Source organism: Hyperolius riggenbachi, chromosome 1, assembly GCF_040937935.1.
Source record: "Hyperolius riggenbachi isolate aHypRig1 chromosome 1, aHypRig1.pri, whole genome shotgun sequence".
Classification (NCBI taxonomy): Eukaryota; Metazoa; Chordata; class Amphibia; order Anura; family Hyperoliidae; genus Hyperolius; species Hyperolius riggenbachi.
This window is the reverse complement of record NC_090646.1, coordinates 343,435,356-343,450,168: the sequence shown is the minus strand read 5'-3', so window position 1 is coordinate 343,450,168 and position 14,813 is coordinate 343,435,356. Positions and strand designations below refer to the sequence as shown.

At 42.4% G+C, this 14,813-nt stretch overlaps 1 protein-coding gene across 2 annotated transcripts in view; it reads left to right on the top strand.

Annotated features, from left to right (window-relative positions):
* The window catches only part of GRIN3B (glutamate ionotropic receptor NMDA type subunit 3B), a 158,985-nt gene that overhangs the window by 63,442 nt on the left and 80,730 nt on the right, over nucleotides 1-14,813 (top strand). For both annotated transcript variants that reach the window (XM_068234034.1, XM_068234033.1), the window contains 2 exons: nucleotides 685-1,283; nucleotides 5,306-6,353. In XM_068234034.1, coding sequence (XP_068090135.1) covers nucleotides 685-1,283; nucleotides 5,306-6,353 — 1,647 coding nt within the window. The remainder of the gene's footprint in view (nucleotides 1-684; nucleotides 1,284-5,305; nucleotides 6,354-14,813) is intronic.

Sequence of the window (14,813 nt, the reverse complement as noted above, 5' to 3'; positions counted from 1 at the left end):
TAGTCATGTCACTGACTATCCTCTGAGGAACTTACAATCTAATTCTGCCATAGTCTAAAGTCCTACCATATTATTATGTATTTATATAGCACTGGCATCTTCTGCAGAACTTTGCAGAGAACAGTCATGTTACTGACTTTTCTCAGGGGAGCTCACAATCTAATACCTACCACTATTTTGTGTGAGAGAACACTGGCTAATGTGTGTGTTTTTTGGGGGGGAGGGGGAGGGGGAACATTTCCTCGCTTTTTTAGGGTCACTTTACTCATACCCGGGGAGAAAACATGGCCCCACCGACTTTGGGCTGCACTCTTACTAGGAAATTGGCCACACCCACTGCTTGTTATGGACACGCCCACTGTATTCTGTGACCACGCCCGTTTTTCACCGCGCTCCGTGCGCCACCAACGTCCTTCTGAAGGGGGGGAGGGGGCATAGGTTTTGGGTGCCTAGGGGAGCCCAAACCCTAAATACAGCCCTGTCTTTTATACAAGTACTGTAAAAGCCCTAAACGTACCTAAAGGTTTATGACCAACATATTCTTAGATTTGTTCATATATTTTGGTGTTCGAATTACACTGTATACTGGATTTCTGTGTTGGAATGCTTCAATTATTTTAACGCCAAAGCTGTTTAAACAAGTTGAGTATCATATTTAACAATTTGGTCCTTAATTCTTTTCAGAACCCTTTTCATCTGCAGTTGGATACAAGAAGCTCAGTAGATTCCCTAATGGAAATCCTGAGCAGCGTTGTACAGAACAGCAGCTGGGAGGAAATTGTTGTTATCACCTGCCACCCATGGGAGAGCACCAGCATACAGGACTTCCTGACCGCTAATACAACCCTGGACACACGTGAGATCCTCACCATTCACTCACATGATGATTCTATTGTGGAGTCCTATCTGCAACACCACTTTGATAATATAAGGGACCCTCAGATCCCCCTGCTTCTGCATGGATGTGATGCTCATCGTTCCTCCTTGGTATTTCAAGCAGCTAGAAATTTTGGGCTGGAACCACTTGAGTTTCATTGGCTGGTTGGACAGCCACTTAGTGTGGAAGACATGCAGACAGATGGCATGCCCCCTGGGCTACTAGCTTATGGAGAGGTTAGCCCGCCGAGCTTGGAAAAATGTATACGAGATGCTGTAGGGTTAGTAACTAGAGCAATCACCACAGCAGTGCAGGTGAGACCCGATCTTGCACTTATCCAATCCATGGTGAACTGCAATGATAAACAGGCATCACAAAATGAATCTTCAGGCATGTACCTATCCAGGTGAGCTATTATTGTCACTAAAACTACAATGTGAACTGATGCTGATCTGGTTTAAAGAAGGACTAATGGTGCTTTTTTACCCAAATAGTTTTATTTATAGGGGTGACTGAGTCTCTAGAACTAGTAATTGCAACTAGTCACTTATCATAGGAACTTGTTGCAGCAATGAGTCACCAGCACTAACAAATACACACCTCCCAACTTTTTGAGATGAGAAAGAGGGACAATTAAGCCACACCCCTGCCACACCCCTAATCACGCCCCTGTTAGCCCCCTGGTCACGCATACGATTTCATACGAAAAATATGTTGTTTTATAATTCAAACCACACTGGTCCTTTCTATCCCAGTTCATTTTCCTTTATTTTAACATTTTAACATTAAGTAATATATCAATTTAAAGGCTGGGAATAAAGTTTAGAGTCAAACACATTTTTAGTAGAGAAATATTTATATATTTACATAGAAAGAGGGACAAAGTCCTGAAAGAGGGACAAATAAGGAGGACACGGACAGAGGGACAGGGCTCCCAAAGAGGGACTGTCCCTCCGAAAGAGGGACAGTTGGGAGCTATGCAAATAGTTGCTCTGACTAATATCTAGTGCTAATAACAACTTGCTATTGCTGGCAACTCCATTAAAATGTATTGAAGTCTAGTTGTTGTTACTAATTGCTGCAGCTAGCTAATAGTAACTCAGTTGCACATGTCACATGGTCCTAAAGTCATTATGCCATCCAACTGGAAGAAAGGAGTATTGTGCCATGAATAAAAGCAGAAACTTTGGAGTAAGGCTAATGCTAATTATTGGCTAAATGAATATGTTTGAAAAGCAAGCATTCATTTAGTTTTCTCATCAAGTATATTATGAAACAAAAACCCTAAAAAATAAGAATAACCTGAAAAATATTAAGTCGGGTAAAGGTGTGGAGCCTTACGGGCAGACCTTGCAGTGTTATAAATCCTATAATGACATTTAAAGAGGAACTTCAGCCTAAACAAACATACTGTCATTAAGTTACATTACTTATGTTAATTAAAATAGATAGGTAATATAATATCTTACCCACCCTGTTTTAGAAGAACAGGCAAATGTTTGTGATTTCATGGGAGCAGCCATCTTTTTGGGTGACAGGGTGCATGAGACACAGTTCCAAATGTCCTGTGCCCTGATCAACCCTTCCAGTTGCTAAGCAACGAGAACAACAACATCAGAAATCTCATCATGCTTTGCACAACATCAGGGGAAAAATGTCCGGGCAGTTTTCTTTGATAAGGAGGAGCTTAACTTCTGTGCAGCTAAAAATAGGGCTTTGATAAGAAAAACAAACTTCTGATGCTGTGAAACTGTTAAAGAAACACCAAGCCTTTTCAGTGCTGCTGAGTAGATTTTTAGTCTGGAGGTTCACTTTAAGCTCTCTATTTTGTAAAGTCACAAACGACACTTCCCCATCAACCAAGCTTTTAGAAGTATTTATTGTGTTTATTCCTAATAAAAGGAAGAATCCTTTAAATTGTAAGAGTTACTGCCTAGCTTCCCTCCTCAGTGTGGATCCAAGTTTTCCCCTTAAATATATGATATTCTTAGTCATGTTGCAGCCCAGGAAAAGGACACCAGCACAGCTCTTTTCGGGTTCGATTCACAAAGCGGTGCTAACCTAGTTAGCACGCCTAAAGGCTTTGGGCGTGCTAACTAGGGTGCTAAGTAGTTAGCACGCACAAAGCTTTAAGAAATTGCGCGCAAAGTTATGCGTGCAAAACTTTACGCGCGTAAACCTTTATGCATGCACAAAAGTTTACTGTGCGCATAAAGGTTTACACGCGCAAAGTTTTGCACACATAACTTTGCGCGCGATGCGAAAAGCTCTTTTAGACATGCTAAGGGGCTTTTCACAGGCGTGCTAAGTTAGCATCGCTTTGTGAATCAAGCCCCTCATCTTCTCCACAGTACTTATGACACATAGGAGGTGATTCAGCCAGATTGGGGAGAACAGTGGAAAAATGGCCATATCAGAACACAGGTCAGTAAATTAGAATTTATGCTATTGGAGTCATATGCAGCACCTGCAGCAATAAGTCCAGATCAGCTTGCATTTCGTGAACAAAGATATTCTGATATAGTTAACTGTTTATATGGGTTGAAAAACACAAAATCAACCTTTTAAGCTTTACTGCATCTTAACCCAGAGGAAGAAAAGCCACAAGGTCAGAAATTATCTAACTGGATCAAATAATCACCTACCTACAACTAACAACCACGGGTGTAACAATAGACCCTGCCAAAAATGCAGCTGCAGGGGGGCCCAGAAGCCACAGGGGGACCCATCCCGAGAGACTGACAACAAAGGGCAAGGAGAGATAATACTCTCTGCACAATTGTGTTAATAACTGCACCTGCTCAGCCACTGATAACGAATCATACAAAGTTTTGTAGACAAAGATTTGTAGACTGTCCCTGTTCAGTGTACAGGGGAAGCGGGTCCCATTCAAAGTTTTGCAGGGGAGCCTAGTGATTTCTGGTTACACCCCTGCTAACAAACATAGCTGTGGATACTATTTAAAGTAAGGAAAGCATTCAAGCCCATTTTAAATACCAGTATAGAATTTGTCATAGCTAATTCTTGTAGTAATATCTTCTATATATCTTAAACACTGCAAGAGCTTTTCTGAGCGCTTGATGATTTTAAAAGCTCCTAATGTTATCCTATGTGTGTGTTCACACTGGAGTGATGTGATTTTGAAAAAATCCACCGTAGCATTGCATTAGCAAGAGCTTTTAAAATTACCAGCACTTTAAAAAGCTCTTGCAGTGTGAACCAGCTCTTAGGGCTGGTGCACACCACAAGAGCTTTCTAAAGGCTAGAGATTTTAAAAGCTCTTGCTAATGCAATGCTAGGGGGGATTTTTTCAAAATCACATCGCTCCAGTGTGAACACACACATAGGATAACATTAGCAGGAGCTTTTAAAATCAGAAAATCTCTTCTGGTGTGCACCAGCCTTATGCTGGGGATACACGGTATGTTTCTGTACCGTGTATCGACTAGCTGATCCGGCCAGCTGATAATATTCAGTTGGCCCGATCAAGCCGCTTGACTCCCGCCCGCTCGATCCCCGCCGGTGGACAATGGCAGGTAATCGAGCGCAGATAAGGAAGCGCCGGCGGGGATGAGCGGCAATCGATCCGTGCGCACGCGCGGGGATACGGCGGGGACGCGGCTGGGGTAGATCCGGCGGCTAATCGGCCGCCGGATCGAAGCGTGTATTTTAGGCATTACTGTGAAGACGCCTTTTCTAAAGAAATGGTAAAATCTCCTTTCCTCCATGTGTAGTTAATTTCCTCTTGTCCTTTGCAAAGACCTAGAGATGTAAAGCTTTTTTTGTCAAATTTTGACATTGTCCTTTCAAAGCCAAATAAGGCATCAAATGGTCTTATTTCCTGTGTTCTGCGTTCCAGAATTGTATTTTTTCTGCTTGCCATTGAGTACAATTAACTTATTATAATCTGAAATCCCCAAGTCCTTCTTCAAGCCTGATGTTCCCAGCTGTATCCAACTTAGCTTATATGGTGCTATGCCATAGGCCAAGATGCTTCATATTTTATCCAATTTTCTGGACAACTTTATTAATAAAACTGCCCCTGCGCTTTTTGCAAATATCTCACAAGAAAGACCTGTGCTGGTATATAACAAGTTACAGAAGAATGGAAATTAGAATTTTGGAAATTTTTTGCCATTATGGGCACAAGGAACAGAAATTTGAATCTACCAGCAATTTTAGAAATAACAGTTGGGTTGGGAAAGATATACATTTTTAAAAGTGTTATGTTGCAAAACAGTTTATTACAGCAGTTATACTGTATATGGTATATGCTTTATGAATATTTGAACAAACTTCCTAGCCTTGTTAACTGTATAATGTATGCTGGGTTTTTGTCTGCATGACATGAATTAGACACAGTTAACTATTTATTTATATTCCCAAAATACCATCTGAGAATTGCTAACACGTCTTTATTCTCTACAGGTATTTAGCCAATACATCATTCTCTGGGCAAACAGGGCGCATCTATGTAACAGACAGTAACTTTATCCACACTGACCACCACTACAAGATATGGAGCCTGGTACGTGACTCTGTAGGTGACCCAACATGGGTTACTGTTGGTGGCTGGCATGAAGGCAAGATGGAAGTGGAGGAAGGTTTGTGGCAAAGTCGAATAAACAAACCCGAGCCAGTGGCAATAGTGACTCCAAAAACCAAACTTCGAGTGGTCACTCTGGTGGAGCACCCCTTTGTCTTCACACGAGAAGTTGATGCTGATGGTAGTTGTCCAGCTGGACAAATGTGTCTGGATCCTCGGACTAATAACTCTGCACTGCTAGATTTGCTGTTTGAAGAACTAAATTCACCAAATGGCTCTGTGCCATTGGAATATAAAACCTGCTGTTATGGCTACTGCATAGACTTACTGGAAAAACTAGCAGAAGATCTCAGGTTTGATTTTGAACTATATATCGTTGGGGATGGGAAATATGGAGCAAGAAAGGGTGACCACTGGACAGGACTAGTTGGGGACTTGTTGAGCGGCGCAGCTCACATGGCTGTCAGCTCTTTCAGCATAAACTCAGCTAGGAGCACCGTTATAGACTTTACCAGTCCATTCTACTCTACAAGTCTTGGAATATTAGTGAGAATGAAAGACACTGCATCCCCCATTGGAGCCTTTATGTGGCCCTTACACTGGTCCATGTGGTTAGGTATATTTGTGGCCTTGCACATAACTGCTCTCTTTCTCACCTTCTATGAATGGAAAAGTCCTTTTGGCATGACCCCACATGGGCGCAACCGAATGAAAGTCTTTTCATACTCTTCTGCCCTAAACTTATGTTATGCCATTCTCTTTGGGAGAACAGTATCAAGTAAGACACCAAAATGTTGCACTGGCAGAGTGCTCATGAATCTTTGGGCCATTTTCTGCCTGCTTGTCTTGTCCAGCTACACAGCAAACCTTGCAGCAGTTATGGTGGGAGAGAAGACTTTTGAGGTTTTGTCAGGAATCCATGATCCAAAGGTAGGTATGCTGTGCTGTTCACTCTAAGATATTATGTTACACAGTCTAGTTGTATTTACATCCACAATATATTCCATTCTTTTATTATTGTAACATCTTAGTCGTAAGATATATTGTTGGAAGATGACAATTCTGAGCTTTACCAGTACTTGAATGTATAAAGTATGACTAATGGTGGATGGCGCATAAGGAGGGAAAGTTTGTAAAATGCATAGGCGCACAGTGCATGGTAAGCTCATCTATTCAGTTGCAATTTTCCCTAAAAGCACCCTGTCACTTTCCACACCTTCTGTACCGTACATTGATTGCTCTAATTACATTAATGCTTAAGCCTAACACACACACTACAATGGACTCGGCTGAGGCAGCTGTTCAGAGCTGTTAGTATACAGGTGTCCCATGAGTATTTTTAAGCAAGGGCAATGGGCAAACACATTCCCCTCTTACCTTGCCCGCTGGAAGCCATCCCCTCATGTGTTGCGCCATCGTCCTTCCTCCCCCCTAAATAGCAACAGTATATGTTGCTCGGCTGTAGCTGAAGGAGATCTCTATAAAAGCTAGCAAAAATAACAGGCACCATAGGGGCTGAGTCCCTATCCATACAGGCAACAGTTATAGTGGATGTATACTTACCTTAACCACTTAAGTCTATCTGGATAGATATATATGTCCAGATAGACTGTGCTGCTGCAGCGGCGCCGTGCGTGCGCTCCCGCCGCCTGCCGTTAGGCTCGAGATCAATGAATGGGAATATAGTTCCCATTCATTGATCTATCTCCCCGGCAGAAAAACCAACGACCTCTTGTCAGAGGCCGTGGTCTTTCTGCAGAAAAAGTTTCCCGTCCTCCTAATGCTTCCTGAAAGCGAGATCGTTCACTTCCAGGACTTTTTGACTGTGGCCATCTTGTTGCCAAATAGTAAAACTACACCCACATACATTTTTTTTTAAATAAATACATTATATTACATTTAATATTAACTGTTTACTTCCCATACCAAAAATTACCCAAATAAAATTTTTAATAAAAATAAAATTACAATTAAAAAAAACAAAAAAAAAAAAACATAAATAGTTACCTAAGGGTCTAAACCTTTTGAATATGCATGGTAAGAGAGTATACTACTATACATTTTTAAATTATAAGCTTGTCAATAGTGATGGACGCAAATTGAAAAAATGCACCTTTATTTCCAAATAAAATATTGGCGCCATAAATTGTGATAGGGACCTAATTTAAATGGTGTAATAACCAGAACAAATGGGCAAATAAAATACATGGGTTTTAATTACGGTAGCATGTATTAATTTCAAACTATAATGGCCGAAAAATGAGAAATAATGTTTTTTTTCCATTTCTTTCTTAATCTTCCTGTTAAAATGGATATAGGATAAAATAATTCTTAGCAAAATGTACCACCCAAAGAAAGCCTTAATGGTGGCGGAAAAAAAGCAAGATATAGATCATTTCAGTGTGAGAAGTAGTGATAAAGTTATTGGCGAATGAATGGGAGGTGAAAGTTGCTCAGATGCATAAGGTGAACAACACTGTAGGCTGAAGTGGTTAAAGGAGTTTCACTTACCTGGGGCTTCTACCAGCCCCATGCAGCCATCCCGGCATTCCCGCTGGTGCAGGAACATTAACACATACGTTTTTACGCATTACTGGTTCAGTAACACGTAAAAACGTATGTGTTAATGTTCCTGCACCGGCGGGAATGCATAAAAATATATGCAATGCGGCCTGCCGACCCTGAGGTCGGCAAAAACACAACTAGCTGGCGGAGGGGGACTGGAGCAGCAGTGAGTGACTACGAGTGCACATGATGGCTGCATGGGGCTGGTAGAAGCCCCAGGTAAGTGAAACTCATTTATTTATTTTTTTGCCTGATAATTCCTTTAAGAGTGGCTGCATTTCTGATCACAATCTTAAACCAGTAGGTATAACTCACTGCAGTTGGAGAACACTGGAGAACAAATGAGATCCAACAAACCTATACTTTTATAAAACCTATCTGTTATTAAGTGACATAAAGTCTTGCCTGGGCCATATCAGAATATAACACATGTAAGCTTAGTTAATTAAACTTGTGCTACTGCAGTTAAATACATGCATCCACGATAAGAATTTTTCTTTCAAAAATATATATGATAACCAAGTTTTAATTATTTTTTTGATATAAAAAAACCCCAAAGTTAAATAAAGTACATACAAAGATATGCAATGGTAGCCAGTCCAGGGCTGTATTCTCCATTCCCCCTCCCGCCAAGCCCCCCTTTCTCTGCAATTCCTCCTGTACTAGGGCCAGACCACCTGTGGACCTTTGAACTGGATATACTAGCTTTTGCGCATGCACAATTAGATCCTGGTCTCTGCTCTGGCCATGCTCCTGCCTTTACACGCACTGCTCATAGTGCTGTGAGCATGCACACCACGATAAGGAAGCTCGGGCAGAGTGGCGTCCAGGATCCAACTGTGCAGGCGCGAAAGATAGTATATGCGGTTCAAAGGTCCCAACCACAGGTCTTGTTATATTATTATTATCTAATTAACTGCCAATATATTACTCAGCATTGTACAATAAAGAGGAGGTATTGATTGCAAACCTGCATACATAACAAGGACAAACTACAGCACAAGAAGAAAAAGGACTCTGCCCAGTGGAAAAAATGCCAATATAGCAAAATAGAGATTGTTTAGAGAGAAAAGAAGATAACTAAGTGACTTTGCAGAGGTGGGTTTTAAGTGCTTGTTTACATGTATAAAGGTACAATTAAGTCTTATGGGATAAAAGGTATTCTAGAAAGTGAGGGCTGCCCTAGAGAAGCCTTGGAACCATGTGTGGAAGGGGTTATAAATAAGGAAGTCATTGCAGGAGTTTAAAGAGTGGTTGGGATGCAATTATGTATAATGCTGGAAATATAAGTGATAATTTCAAAAATATACCACAAACGTTACATTTAAGTTTTCAAAACTGAAGTGCATTGAAGCCAGCGAGAAACATGAAGACTTTAAAAGTGTTCCAAATGTCTCAAGAGCAATCCATGTACACCCCTTAATTTATGACTGGAAATAGCTACTCTTCATACTTCAAAAGCAACTAAGTAAAAAGAGATCTAGGCTTTTATGTTTTTCACTAATGGACTCTTTCACTAATGGAGCCTATGAGAATCTATAGTCATACAATATTCTAGACTCTAATGGTGCAACTGTGAACAGAGCAATTGCAGCAGACCCTACCTACTGGCCACTCCCTTATTCATACTGGTCTGGTGGAAGATCACTCTCTGATTGACTGGTACTTGTGCCAATTAGCACCTTTGTTTCTATGGATGCAGAGCAATCAAAATACTTTGTATAACTCTAAATTACCATTTCCTGGTACTAAATAGAGGCTGAACATTTAATCGTTGGCGCCCAGATATTGGCCTGGGAAGTGGAACTGCCAGTGCCCCCTCCATATACATCAGGAAGAGGCTGTTCAAGAAAGGCATGTGCTGTATACAAATCATGCTTGTGTGTCTCCTCTCTTGGCATTCATTGTGGTACATTGCTTGGCACTCAAATAAAACACAGCTTCAGCCAAACCTTTTTGGTAGTTATAGATATACTGAAAAGGCTTAGAACCTTTGTCAGGTTGTCATGGCTATATATACAGTATTTATGTACCAGCTGAGGAGACTCTCATTTCATGACCCAATATCACCCTGGGATCAGTGAAGTTTGGTGTTCGCTGGGACAGAAGGTAAGGGACTGAAATTAAAACCTGACAGAGGTCCTTATGTGTTCTTAACCAAGAAATGTTATTATTGTAATCTCTGTTCCTGTTAGAAAGATTTACCCAGCCTTCTGCTAGGAGAAACAAAGTGGAGATAATGGTTTCCTGAAACGTTGCTGCAGTATACAAAATTGTTTTTGTATTTGCTGAAGTTAGAATTTAAAGTAAATCTGCAATGGGAGAAATATTTAAACTGATTTATTTTTTTGGAGTCTATAAACTAGAAAAAGTGTGCAGTCAGTGAAGTCTGAATAAAGTCTGAATGCCTGATATGCATGTTGTGCTTTGGGCCATTGACTCAAAGAATGCTGAATGCAGAAGATAAAAATGACAATCCGACAATAGCAATTGTAAGGAGGAGGTCAGTAATGACTGTGTGTACATTTCCCTAACTGGCCAGTGATGTTTCATAGGCATTTTTTGATGTACAAATTGAAAACTGCAGCAACTTCAATTTTTCTACAGAGATGATAAAGCCAACATTCGCTTAATAGAGGTCTCTGTGTTCTCTCTTCCCATGAAAGATAGTTACTCCCTAGCCAAATTATCCTGCCTCTCTCTTTCTCTATATCTATAACTCTCTTTTTCCACCTCTCTTGTTCCTTCAAATGAAATCAAATCAAAAAAACTTTTTTTGGCGTGACCAAGATGCATACAGACTTTTCTAAAGCAAGGTGAAATGGGGGGCATGGAAAATAAGAAAAGGGCTGAGTTCTTGTGGTGTGCGTGTATGTGTGTGTGTGTGGGGGGGGGGGGGAGGGTTGGGGGGGGGGTGATAGAAGTATGATAGGTAGCAATAGCAGATAGCAGTCTGTGGACATTTTTATGTCATGTATGCTCCTTTCAGACTGTGACATCGTGTACAGCGATTGTCACTGCGGATACATTCTCTCCTAGTAGAATGTAGAGTTTTCTCTCATCCTCTTATGAGTGGTAGTCCGGGATAAGGTCCGGCAATTTCTTAAAGAAGATGTCCCTGGTTTCAATATATTTGGGGCAGTGCAGCAGGAAGTGAGTCTCATCCTCGAGGGTCCTCGGTGCTGGCATAGTCTATACTCCCAGGGTTTGTATGTCTTTCAGTGGCCCATATGCAGTTAACTTTTTCTCCTTAGTTTTCTCCTAGGTGATATTTTCAAAATTGTCAATAAAATGCTTTTTAAACAGCACACAATAAAATATTCAAAATAGTTTTTATAGTACCTTTTTTACCTAGCTTTTGGTACGTTTTCAGAGGCAAAGTGCTGAAAAGTTATTTTAAATAGAAGATGAAAAATGATCTCCTTGGAGAAAACTCAGGAGAAGAGGTTAATTGCATATGGGCCCATGTCTCTTAGACTTGATTTCTATTCTCACTCTCTCCTCACTGCTCTCTCTCGACATGGAGACAGAATTATATAGAACCCTGGGCTCAGTTTCAGCAGCAAAGGCTTACCGTAATTCAAGATTCAAGCACTTTATTGTCATTGTATAACACAACAAAATTACTTGGGATGGGGAATAGTCACTGTGATTTCCAATGCGCAACATAACAAAAATAAAATTGCCAATCTAGCAACATCCAAAGGATTAAATTACTTGGTGCAAATTCATTGACGTGTGGATAATCCAAATACTTTCAGGCATTTTTCATTTAAAAAAATGTAAAGTATTTTCACAAAAATACGCTTTTACCTATTTATTTTATGTCTAGGGATATCTTAATCCTATAGGAGTTAATAAAATAGCCGGTCAGCTCTGCCATACTTTATTTGCGCCTACCTATCTCTCAAAATGAGTCACTTTCAGGGATGCTATGAGACTATTGCAATAATGCTTCTGCTCATGTTGAAATTGAAAGTACTAAAACTGGTGCTGCCATTTTAGAGATCAAGGGCACTGATTTCTGAAATGTTCATGTATTGCAGCTTGAACCCAGTGCACAAATTAATAATGCAATGCAATGCAAAGCAAGGACTATTTTGTACTAATGATGCTAGCTGAAACCTTTCCATGTTACTGTGTCTCAGCAAACAAGAAGCACCCCGGTGATAGATGTGCCAACCTAGATGGTAAAGGAACCTGGTGGCAATTCTAGCCATTTTACTTCCTGAGGCAAATAACACCCCCCAATTTCTTAAAGTGGCAACTATACCATTAGCATGAGGGACTGGAACCAAAGGGGGACCCATGGAGAGCTAAAAATAGTAATATTGGACTGTTTTATATTCACCAACTGTACCAGATGGACAGAGTATACATCCAAGTTTTGATACATGCTTGCTTAATCCTGCATAGTTCTGGTGCAAGTGTAACATTTATACTTTTTCTTAATGGTTGGGAGTGGGCAAAGGGCAATAGGAGCTCCATGGAGCAGTAGATGTAGCGATGAAGTGAGATGCAGGCAGACAGAAGGCAGTGGAGGCATCTCCAGTAGATCATCCCTCTGCAGATCTGGAGAGGCAACTTATAATGAAGGTTTTTCATCCTCACTAAACAACAGTCTGAAAAAAGATTGCCTGGGGGGAGGGGAGGCCATTATACTATATAATAACACCAATGCATTATACCCTTTATGCCCTTATGGGAAAGAGGATACAATGACCACCATGAGGGTTGTGGGAAACCAATCAACTCACAGGTATTAGTTCATTTTTTCTTATAGGAAATGGGACACACTGACACGACAAGTGAAGGGTAGGTTGCTCCCACTCTCCCACAATGTGAGTGCAATTTCATGCTATTTTAAAGTTTAATAAACAGTATTACGCTATGCAAAGACATTTGTAGTTGTAGATTTAAAGACTGAAGGCTATGCAGGAGGCTTGCCTGCTTAGGAATACTGCCACCTAACCTAACAAATGATATCTGCTGGTCTGTGGTCAGACAGCCAGTGAATCTGATGAGCAGTTTATTTTGTTACAGGTGATGGATTATCACATGTGGGCAGGGCAGCCATCAGGGGGGAACAACTGACACTGCAGTGAGGGCCCCAGGGCTTCTGGGGGCCCTGTCCCCCCCCCAAAGCCCTGGAAGGGCCACATGTGCTGGCTGCGGGCCTGTGGCTCACTCACCAGCACACCACGTTCCAGCACTGAGAGAGAAATGACAACAGCGCTTAAATGTAGGGAGCAGATGAGTGAGCCCGCTACAGCGGACTTTCTATACTGGGGCACCACCTATATCTGGCTACAGGCTACCTATACAGGGGCACTACCTATACCTGGGTACCAATACTGGGGCTGGAACTACCTATACCTAGCTACCTATACTAGGGCACCGCCTATACCTGGCTACCTATACTGGGGCACCACCTATACTTGGCTACCTATACTGGGGCACCACCTATACCTGGCTACCTATACTGGGGCACCTATAGCTTTCTACCTATACTGGGACACCTATACCTGGCTAACCTATACTGGTGCACCACCTATACCAGGCTACCTATACTGGGGGCATCTACACCAGGCTACCTATACCGGGGAACCACCTATAGCTGGCTACTTATACTAGGGGAACCTATACCTGGATACCTATACTGGGGGAACCTATGCCTGGATACCTATACTGGGGGCACCAATGCCTGGCTAGGGCAGGGGGATGAGCTGAGACAGAAGGAGACAAGAGGTAACACAGGGGGATAAAAGAGGCACAGGGGGAACAGAGATGGACAAAAGAGGCACAGGGAGAAAAGAGATGAGACAGGAACATGAGGTCACACAGAGGGGCAAAAAAGAGGCACAAACTGAGGTGAGACAGGGGGGACAAAAGAGGCACAGGAAGAAAAGAGGGGGACAAAAGAGAACGGATAAAGGATAAGAACGGACCTACAAGTCCCTATCTTATTTGTTAACCTGGGACTACATGTATTTTGATAGTATTTGGCTCCACCCACAACATGCCATGATCACGCCCACTTTTTGCTGCATCACGTTGTGCAAGCCGCTTTCTTCAGTGTTGGATGCCATGCAAATTTTTTGCTGCAGCGCACTTCGCACACGGGCACAGGGGTAGGGTGGCTAGTGGGCGGGTACAGCAACTGGTGGTTGGGCCCAGGGAGAGGGCCTGGCCTGATGATGTGTGAGGGGCCCCAAAATTTCTGATGGCGGCCCTGCATGTGGGTGCCGTTGTAGGTTCTCATACATGTGGAATACTGGTGGTTGGGTATTTCTGCCTTGTAAGGACATAGTACACCAGTGGTTCTCAACCTGGGGTCCGCGTACCCCTGGGGTACATCAGTACCTGTCAGGGGGTCCCCCAGGGGCTGCGGACAAAATGGCGGAGAACCGATGCATCGGCTAAAATTAATCTCCCCCATAGCGCGTACGAGCCTGCTTCAAGAGCCGATTCTTTGACGCGAATCAGAGGACCCGTACGAGCCGTCTGAAGAGCCGTTTGAGAGCCATACGAGCCGGCTCTTTAATGGGAGCCGGCGCTCGTGTGGGAGAGGTGTGCCTAGCTCTCATATTGGCCTAAATGCTGTCTGTCACAGCAGCGCGTGCACCACCATTGCGGCCAATCGGAGCCGCTGCTGTGACAGACAGTATTTGGGCCAATCAGAGAGCTAGGCACACATCTCCCGCACGAGCGCCTGTACATTGGGCATAGCGCCGCTACGGGGACATTTAATAATTAAATTATGAAGTGACAGTGCTGGGGGGGGGGGGGGGGTGTTGGTCGCGGGGTGCAGCAAGTGTGCTTGAG